Source organism: Vicia villosa, unplaced genomic scaffold (genome assembly GCF_029867415.1).
Source record: "Vicia villosa cultivar HV-30 ecotype Madison, WI unplaced genomic scaffold, Vvil1.0 ctg.003184F_1_1, whole genome shotgun sequence".
NCBI classification, from domain to species: domain Eukaryota; kingdom Viridiplantae; phylum Streptophyta; class Magnoliopsida; order Fabales; family Fabaceae; genus Vicia; species Vicia villosa.
In genome coordinates, this window is record NW_026706133.1 from 54,354 (window position 1) to 65,464 (window position 11,111).

Consider the following 11,111-nt stretch of genomic DNA (forward strand, 5'->3'; position numbering starts at 1 on the left):
CCTACGCGAAGGAATGGAAAATATCGAAGAAAACCAAATAAACAAGCAATGGTCACAGAGAAAGGGTAAGGGTGTCTGTTACATGAGGGGAAGGTATTAGCACCCCTCACGTTTGTGGTCCTCCACATGATCCGTTCTTGCTAGTTTCTGATCTAAGGGTGTGTGTGTAACATGTTATGTGCTAAGGGAATCATGCAATGGAAAGATATACAAGATAAGAAAGAAAAAGTCGAACAAAATAAGAAAAGAAAAGTTTGCTCGCTAGGGCATTCGTACCCCGTGCCTACGTACCTCCAACATGCAATGAAGAAATCATAGTGTCGTAGTTCAGCTCAAAAGTTTCTGTTTCTATCTCGATTCACGTCTCCTAGAGAAACGGAACCGAGCACCCTAAGGAAGCATGCAACAAACAAGGAGCGTCACAAAGAACCTAGAAAACATGGCATGTGAACAAGCATCACATATAGGCAGATAAACATGGTGAGCATATATCGGACATGTGAACAGGCATCACAAATAAGAACCAGTGAACAGACATCGGAGATAGAAAACAGACATGTAACAAGCATACATGAATGTGAGTGTGTGAACAGGCATCACAAGGTGAACAAGCATCACAAATATCATACAAACAGGCATCGCAGATAAGATAAGATAGACACGTAACAGGCATACACGCATCGCAAACATGTAACAGGTATACATGTAAATATGTGAACAAGTATCACAAATAAAATGAGAACAGGCATCATAAACAACATGTAACAGGAATACATGTGCAAGTGTGTGAACATGAATCACAAGTGATATCATACTAACAGGCATAATAGATAAATGACATACACGTAACATGCATACATGCATGGCAAACATGTAACAGGCATACATGTCAAATGCGAACAAGCAACACGAATAAAATGCAAACAGGCATCGCAAACAACATGTAACAGGCATACATGTGTAGGTGTGTGAACATGCATCACAAGTGATATCATACCAACAAGCATAGCAGATAAATGACATACACACAACAGTCGTACATGCATGGAAAACATGTAATAGACATACATGTCAAATGTGAACATGAAACACAAATATCATATGAACAAGCATCACATATGAGAGAAAGGAAGACATACACGTAACAAGCATACATGTATGACAAACATGTAACAAGCATACATCTTAAATATGTGAACAAGCATCACGAATATCATACGAACAAGCATCGTAGATGAGAGAAGGTATATCAGAGAACGTACAATAAGCATGTACACAACAATACACAATGGCATACAAACGAGCTCTGCTCATAAAGCAAAAAACTACCGGAGTAGTGACCTGGGACATGGGAATTACTTTAGTCTACGGGGAAAGTCACCCGAGACAAGCAGATAATAGGTTTTAGCTAACGGGGAAAACCACCCGAAGCAAACAAACCGACCGAAGGGAGATTTAGTCGACCGGGGAAAGCCATCGGGACAAACAAGCTATAAAGGGGGGGGGGGGCTTTAGTTAATCAGGGAAAGCCACCCGAGATGAACAAGCTAGCAATGGGAAGAAAGGGGAAATCATGTACGTTCATGCACAGAGAATCAGCGTCAGGCAACGCAAGCTAGACAGAGCGTGGGGATCGAATGCATCGTCCTTCCACTTGACATACTCGATAACAGGATCTTGGGCTAGTTCAAAAGCAAGCAACACGTGGCGTGTGATAACTGAACAGACTCGATGAGACTGGGCGGGGGTTGATTGAGAACCCTCTACGCATGCCTTCAATGAGGACTTAACAACTTCCTATAAAGAGGTCTTATTGCACCGTGACCCCCTGCCGTAAAGCACAAATGTAAACACATCGACAAAAATAGAGCCTCACACGCTGACTTAGCCAGACGCAGGATGCCTAAACCTACTTCTCATGGAAAATTATGATGAATGTCTTACCTGCTTCTCATGGCAATATATGATGCGGGGTGAGAATAAAAAGGAACTTGAGAAAATACCGAACAGATAGATAAAACGCAATGAGCTAGCAAGCAAAATAAAAGAAGTCCGGAAAACTTCGAGTAAGCTGCCATCGACAAAAATACGAGTCAGAAAGTTTAGTCATCCAACATAATCATCAAGAGTCAGTGTGAAAGTGCATCTCAAATCGAATGTACCCTCATACACATCCAAAACACCTGCAGGAAACAATATAATCCAGACAAGCAATGGAAAATAGAATCGGGATCGAAAGATGTCGTGTCCCACAAATAAAGTGAAATACGACAAGCACGCGTCTACCATAAGCATCCCTCGAAGCCTTGCACAAGCTAGAAAATTTGTTAGAAATAACAAGCACTTTGCAACCGATGTTGCACAACCAAATCGTACATCCAATCAAGAGTCATCCATAAAGGTGTAAGGATAAAACATGCATCAGAAGCATAAAAGCGAATATAGGACAGCATTGTATCACATGAGGGAAATCATAAAAAAAACACCGGAAGTGCACAAAACGAATAAAAACAATTGAACAACCAGATATATTAAATCATCCCACAAGATAGTACATTTCACAAGCTTTTCAACGATATAACGAACGCGTCAAACGGAGTTATGAGTCAAAAAATATGAATTTTCGAAGTTGAAAATAATTCTTCCCACATTCAATGGTAACCGGTTACTTGAAATGAGGTAACTGGTTACCTCATCCCAGAATTGAAAAAGAAGAGATAAAAGTTCAGTGGTAACCGATTACTTGAAATGAGGTAATCTGTTACCTCGGAAATTTTAGTACAAAAAGTTGAAAAACACGGCAGGTAACCGGTTACTCCAGACATGGTAACCGGTTACATCAGTCTGGCTGCGTGAAAAATAGGCAGGTAACCTGGTTACCTCAGAGTCAGAAGCAACAATATTGAAGAAAAACTGCCAGGTAACCGGTTACCGCAGAAATGGTAACCAGTTACCTCAAGTCAGAAGCACAGAAACAACAAATTACATCATTCAAAAGCAATCTACTCATGCATTGATCAAGAGGCTCTGGAATATGCGAATTTACATCAATTAACACATCATTTTGAGCATCAAATAGCCACAATCAAGCATCAGTTTCCATGGAATTCACCAATTATCATGCAAGCATTATCACAAACATCTAAGGCACGAAACTTGCAACAACATTGGATCTAGCACTTCAATTCATGTGATCATCAACAAATATTAGATCTAACATCTTGAATCAACACTTAATCATCATCAACATCAATTATCAACAATCTCAATTAGATCCAACAACCTACTTCATGCTATCATGAACAACTAAGCACTTAATTCAAGATTCAAACACTAACCGAAAATGAAGATCGAAGCGACGCGCGAACTCGAATGTGAATCGAAGATGGGAGTGCGAATCCAGATTCAAATATGGAGAGAGAGAGAGAGAGAGAGAGAGAGAGAGAGAGAGAGAGAGAGAGAGAGAGAGAGAGAGAGAGAGAGAGAGGAGCGAGGCTTGGGAAAGGAGGAGGAAGATGAAAATTCCAGAGAATCAATCTTCGTGTTCTTCGCGTTCTTGATGAGATTGTTAAAGATTTGAAGAAAAAGAGAGTGGTTGATCCTTGAGGAAAAGAGAGTGTTTTTATTTTTTTTGTGTTAAAAGAAATTATGAGAACCCCCCCCCCCTTGCAAAATGAGAGTGAAATAATATATAAAGTGGTCAAATACGCACAATTCCCAAATTTCTCTTTCTAAGCGCGTTTCCGCAAACGAACTCCGACGCTCTTGGATTTTTGTGTGATTTTCAATATAGAATCAGCCTTCGAGCTGAACATATAAAATGTCAGGAACATCGAGAAGGAGTTACCATTAAAATTTCAGCTCAATCGGACAAACGGTTCATGGGTTATGATTTTTTTATCGTCTAAAAACGACGGTTCAGCACCACCGACTACACATAAACCTCAAATTCGAAGGTCTTCCTCAAAGAATTGGCTTCCGAACCGAACAAAAAAGTTGTAGAGAACACCGGAACACTTGATTTCCACGTGTGATCCGAACTCATACGGCCCTCCGATTGAGAGTTACGAATTTTGCAAAGATACCACAAAACGGCTTTTCCTTTAAACTGTCTCGGAACCAGCAAAAACTCTTGATACAAAGCATACTGGAGTGCTATGCCTTTGTCATTACAAGGATTTGATTGGTTCTCGATGAGAGCTTGAGGGATTGAACCTTGATTCTGCGATCATAGAGCCAATGATATGAATGATAATGCACATGTCCTAATGTGAAGCGTAAGCCGGTTAAAAGAAATAGGAGGGAAAATTTTGGGGTGCAACAACTACTAATAGTGGATTTCCTTTCTGGCTTGGTAACCCTCAGATTAGGTGTTGTTATACACTGAACTGGGTCAACAATTTTGTGTGTTCGATTACTTTCCAGCTTTGCTCGAACATTATGTTTATCTTGTTCATGTGTTCTTATCAGAAAAGATGTCTCAACACTGGATTCGACATCTTAACTCTGAAGCACCAGAATTTCACAATTGGCCAACAAAAATAAATTGGAAGCAAGCCCAGGTGATATAAGCACATCTTAAAAATCAAGTTTATGTCGCCAACATCAGTAATAGATAAAGTATTACCATCAGCTATTTGAATTTTTTGATTACCATGATATAAAATTGTAAATTGTGCAAATATTCTGAGGAACTCGTCATATGATTCGATGCACCCGGATCAAGAAACCATGGACTAGAAACATTAGAAGACTTGCGTTGATTTCCCAAGGCTGAAAGAGCGGAAGTACCATTTATTGAAGTAATTCAAGCTGTATAGAACCACCCTTTGATGCACCACTATTGGAAAGACTATTGCATAATTTGTAGTTGCATGGAATGCTTGCTCTGAATGTTGTGTTGGTCGTGGAGGACGCATGGGACACTTAGAGATAATATGTCCATGCTGCTTACAATAATTACAAAACTTATTACTGCAACTTCGAACAATATGTCCAAATTGTTTGTAAGAGAAACACTGAAACTATCTCATATCACGACCTTTACCTCTACTTTGAGCAACATATACAACTGTCATAGGCTCGAAAATAGCAGTTTCATGAGACATGGCTCCTTTAGTAATAAGATGTTTCTCCCTTGAAAGCTCTCCAACACATGTATCTAGAGAAGGAACATGGTTCCTACTAAGTAAATCACCTCTGACAATTTCAAATTTTGGGCGAAGCTTCATGAGAAATTGATCTCGACTACCTGCATTCACTACTAGAAAATTTGCTTTTAGTGACCGAATTAGAGACCAAAAAAGCTTCATAATCGGTCCCTAAAACGTTTAGCGACCGATTTAGAGACCATTACTTTTCGGTTGAAAAAGTGATAGTCGCCTAAGCATTTGCAACGAATTTAGTGATCTAAATTTAGGGAACGAATTTGTGACTGAATTTAGTGACCGAATTTAGTGATCGGAATTTAACGTTCTTTTTCGTTAAATAAAATAAAAAATTGCAATACCTACAAATTGAACTTGTGACCTCGACATATCTTAATAAGACCTTACCATTATACCACTATACATCATTTGTTATATTTTAAATTTAAACATATATGAATCTATATAAATATATTACTTGTTAAAACAATAAAAAAGAAGAAACGTTTAGTATACTAAAATTAAAAATTGAAAGAGAATTAAAATTTTTTAAAAATGAAAAAGAAATAATATTATAATAAAGAGAATTAAAAATAGAAAAAGAAAACAAAAAATATTAGTGATCAAAATTTCGGTCTTTAATTTTTATATATAACTTTAATTGTATATAAAAACATTTTTTCGTGACCGTATAGACGGTTACAAAATTTTGATCTCTAAATCGATGACTGATTTATTTTAGTGACCCATTTTGTGATCTCTTATAATTGGCTTATGAATATCCAATTTATGTGGTTAATTCGGTCATTACAGTGACGGGAATTTTTACCAAAATTTTTCGATCACTAAATCAGTCCGTTCAAATGAGCTTTGAGAGAAGTTTTGAAAACATTGACATTGAGAGCAAGGTTGTTAAAATCGCGATTTAAAAATTAAACTCTATAGATTTTATGTTTTTAGGTCAGCATTTTGTGTTAAATCGCAGGTAAAAACTTTTTTTTGTAAAATCGTATTCCAGAACGATTTTAAGTGATTTAAATCTTTCTGAAATCGGTAAAATCATATAAAATCGTTGGATTTTACTCTTTGACCTGATTTTACTTTCTTTTTTTTTGTCAAAATTTATAAATCACATTTTATATTTTGGCCCATAAAATTTTCTCTATAGATTTTAAATTTTATTCACATTCATATTCATATCTTGGTTATAATATTAAAAAATCTTTAACATTTGGAGATGGATTTAATCAAGTCAAATATGAATGTTCTAATGAAGACCATGTTTTAGAATGATTGAACTTTTGATTAAGTTAAAGATGAAGATGAAAAGATTTGTTTTTTTGAACTTGAAAAACTTATGAAACTAATATTTTTTTATAGTCTTTTGGATGTTACGTTTTATGATTTGGTGGACAATTTATGTAATTTGATACAAGTTTGTAAATATTACACTTTATTATTATGATATAGTATATTTTTGCTTTATAATTAAGTTAAAATTTTAAATAATTGATGCATTTAGAATATTATATAAATATATATATGTCCTATATGTAAATTTAATATAATTTTAATATGAGGTAAACTCTATAATGTACGTTTCGATTTTACGTTTCGATTTTACCTAGATAAAACGAGTCAAGGTAAAAACTCGATTCTGACGGTCTTAATTGAGAGTTAGCCGCAAGCTTCTTTTTCCAATACTCGATAACAAAATTTCCTCTCATCGCTGCATGTCCTCTCCACTCCGCAGTACTAGAAGAGTTGTTGAACCAATAGAGTTGGTTCCCTCGTCACACATATATTTTGTTCTACTTCGGAACAAATCCTTAGAACATAACTTTAAAATCATTTCATATGCAAACTACCTTTTGGCTTATTTGCATGACATACATCCATCTTTCAAAGGTAAGTTAAGTTTGATAAAGTTTCTTATGGCATGAGCTATTAGTTTACACGAACAAATTTAATAAGTTTCACAAACCCAACATTTTCAATTTCAAATACAAGATACAAGTACAATATTATGCATATATCTATCTATACACCTAACCAACAACTATTCTTCTCATTCATAGCAGTCATATCCTGATTATAGACATTCAAAACTAACAAAGCTATTAAAACTAAAACGCAATGCTTTTAGCAGATATTTAAAAAAAAAAATTGTGACATCTCAACTCAAAGAACGACGGTTGGGAGAGAAAAGGCGAAGAGGCGACAACTTCCACATGATCCCTGGTGATGCAAGGCCATTCATCGGTTGATACTTAAGCGGGCTGTAACCCTCATGTTTTGCTTGTTTCCCACTTCTCATATGTCCGTTAAATGTCCCTAACTTAACCTTCCACCATCTCTTCTTGGTTTCCATTTTATCACCGGAGTTCATTTTGTGGCACATATACTCCTTCACCACATGCAGTCCCTGCTCCACAACCTCTGGCGGAGGCGAAACAAGCGGGTTCCCTTCAACACTCAGCTTTTGAAGCTTCTGGAGGCAACCAATGGAATCAGGCAATGTTTTGATATTGTTGTAGCTGACGTCTAGTTCCACCAGAGACAAGAGGAGTCCTATGGAGTATGGTAATGACTCCAAGTACTGAAAATTCTGACTAACATTCAGGGTCTCGAGATTGATGAGGTTTTCGAGATTGTCTGGGAGGCTTCTGAGACAGTTCAAACGTACGTCGAGAACGGTAAGAGCCATTAGGTGAGAGGTGGAGCTAGGAAGAAAGACGAGCTTGTTGGAGTTGACAGAGAGTTTCTTGAGTTTTATGAGCTCGAATCCTATTGTGTCTGGAAGCTTGCTCAGAATGTTGAAGTTGAGATTCAATTCTTCTAAGGCTCTGGTGGGTCAAAATTCATATGTAGATATGTGTGTTAGAAAAAAATACATAGTCAATGTGAACATTAATAACAAGGCACACATAACCTCACACCTATTCAGTTTAATAAAGATTGTTGTTATTGCTTTAAGATATGTCTTATCATTGTTAAAAGCTTTGATGGTCCAACTGGTAGGAGTATAACACCACTTGTTCGAATCTTTTGTACAATTTTTAGTTAAGAAAATAATAAAAGTGGTAAATAAAATATATCTAATTAAGTAATTAATACTAATAGTAATATATATATATATATATATATTTTCTTTTAGTCAATAAAATAATAAAAAATAGTCAATAGAATAATTTTATGTTTGAGTTAAAAATTTCTATTTTAAATTATATAAATTAATAATTTTCTCAAAAATACTCCATTCTTTTTTTTTTCATTATTATTTTTTCGTTGAATAACCAATTTATTTAGGATATATATATATATATATATATATATATATATATTAAATGCACTATTATTTAAAGAATATGAAAAATAACTCTCAAGAATTTAAAAAACAAATAGAAAAATCGTCGCGACAAAACGATATCAACCGATTCGGATATTGATATTGTTGTTACTATCAATATTTTTTTTTAAACTTGATAATTATCTTATAAAAAATAAATATTGGACAGAATAGTATTGTTAATGATAAAGAGTACCAAGTGTTTCATTTTAAGTTTACTTATCATTTGTTGTAATAACAATGATAAAGATGTGAGCATAATTTCGGACCTTTAAATATTTGAGAGTTTTTAAAGAAATAAAGGTTAAAATTTAAAAATAATATAGTCCATAATAAATTAATATCTAAATCATTTACTCTCTTTCTATTTTTAAATTGACCTCTCAAATATTTGACATGATCCAAGTTTATGTAGGCATATTATCCCATCAATATACAATTGGTTGGACGGAAGAGTTTTTAAAAATAAAATACGTGTAAAAATCAAAATATTAATTTTTTTTGTTGAAAGATGGAAATATAAAACAAGAAATTCAAACTAGAATCTTTACATACCAAGTATAAAAAGTATTATTGAGCCGGATTGAATTGAATTGCATTGTGAACAAATATTTGACTAACTAGATGATACACAGTCTTATCTATTTTCTATATCTTCATTAAAACTTTAAAAAAAAATCTTTTCAACCTTTTTTCATTTAATTCTGTGGATCAAGCAAGTTTAGACCGTTACCATTTACAATAAAAATGAATTTTCTAAAAAACTGGAGTAATTCTTTTATTTTTCTCCCAGCTTGCACATCTCACATTCATTGCTAGTCACTGTATCATTATAGTATAACCGTTTTTTGCAACTTGATATGTTTGACCTTTGAAAATAAAAACTAGTTAAATAAAGAGTCACTCTATCATTATAAGTAATTATTTATTTAATTACGCAGAAAGAAAATAAAGAAAGAAAAGTTATTAAGAAAAAAACCTGCAATTTTCAATGGTTGCAGGTAGAGATTGAATGAAGTTTCCAGAAACATTCAAAACTTGAAGCTTAGAGAGACAGCCAATCGAATTTGGAAGAGATCTGAGATGGTTGGAGTGCACGTCTAACTTCTCCAAGTTCAGTAATCTCGCCGTTAACGACTCTGGAATGTTCTGTGACATATATAATTAATTAATATTTCTAATCAATTTTCCTAAAATATATATAAATATAAAATATATTCAGATTTCGATTTTGATTCTGAAGATGGTACCTGAAGATTGTTATTAGACAAGTCGAGTTTCCGAATGAAAGCTAAATCAATGGAAAATTTCGGAAGTGAGTCCAAAGACAAGCCATTCAAGTCAACAAAACGAGCCCTATCTTCTTTCATGGGAACTTTTTTCGTCTCCTTCTTGTTCTTTCTTCTCATATCATCCATCTTGGTCGTGATCTGATGATCTTGATGAAGAAACTCAAACTGTTGCAATTCATACATGTTGAAAATACAGGTAGATTTTTGTGAGAGAGAAAGAAGAGAATATATAGAGAAAATGGAAGATGATGAAGAAGGAAAAAGTAAACGAAATGTGTACGGATGAGGATTGGGAGTTGGAAGATGAGTGACGTGTGATAGAAGTACGTGAACCGTATGGTCAGGTTTTGCGTGCTAAGCCACGTTATTTTCTCATTTTGTTTAATTACCTACTTATTATTTTACTTATATAGGTTTTTTATGTTATCAAAAAAAAGTCAATGGCTGCGTATTTGCTTAGATTGTTTGTTCACGAATAGTTTAAAAACCATTCTCTTCATCTCAAAATTAAAGTAATGAAAAAATTTAACCATGCAATTAGGTTCGAGTGGTAAGCGAGTTTCGGTTAAGAACGAAGTTTGGGGAATATCAAATTCAATTTATGTTGGGAATAATATTTGACCAGCGCAATGACCTCTCGGCACAAACTCTAGATTACTAGAGTCAATTCTCTTAAGAACCAGAGTGCATAAAGAAAAAAATAAAATAATAAATAATGTGGAAATTTCTTTTTTTTACAAAATTGTTCTTATTTACTAGAAATGAAAATTAATTCTATTAATTAAAAATCTTTTCAATCCATTGAATAAATAATATATTCGTTATTAAAAAGATTGGTCAATGAATTGTATACAATATATCCATTTAAAACTTTGAATGAATTGAATTCATGCAACAAATTTATTACATTGTTTATTAATTATTTTAAAAAATATTTATGTAAAAATCAAATCATTTTAATTAATTTTTAAATTTAAAGAAAAAAAATGAAACTATTTAATAGGTATACACCGACCGTGTAAAAAATTTTTTCACTTTCAATTAACCATGGCTGTTAGATTCTTAATAATGATTGACTTTTATCTTATTCATCTAAAGGCTAATATTTATAAAAAGTTGTGGTGCACTAAGTGTGTAAAAAATAATTGAAAATTATTTTGAAAATTATCAATTATGTGAGGTTCATTTCAAAAAGTTTGTGAAGTACTAAAGGTCAAAGAGAATATAGCAAGAAATTAAAAGCGTTAGAATTGTGAAAGAGAGAAAGTGTGAAAACTCGCAGAGTCTTTGTCAAGTGATCAATATATGTAAAGGTATAAGACT

The 11,111-nt window shown here is 33.9% G+C and overlaps 1 protein-coding gene across 1 annotated transcript; it reads right to left on the reverse strand.

Moving 5' to 3' along the window:
• Positions 1–7,121: 7,121 nt before the first annotated feature.
• LOC131640527 (plant intracellular Ras-group-related LRR protein 6-like) lies at positions 7,122–10,022 on the reverse strand. Its single transcript, XM_058910928.1, has 3 exons — positions 9,747–10,022; positions 9,476–9,645; positions 7,122–7,993 (listed from the first exon to the last, which is right to left on the reverse strand). Exons 1-3 carry the CDS (start codon positions 9,969–9,971, stop codon positions 7,324–7,326), a joined length of 1,065 nt encoding a protein of 354 aa, XP_058766911.1. The 5' UTR covers positions 9,972–10,022; the 3' UTR covers positions 7,122–7,323.
• Between the last annotated feature and the right edge of the window lie 1,089 nt (positions 10,023–11,111).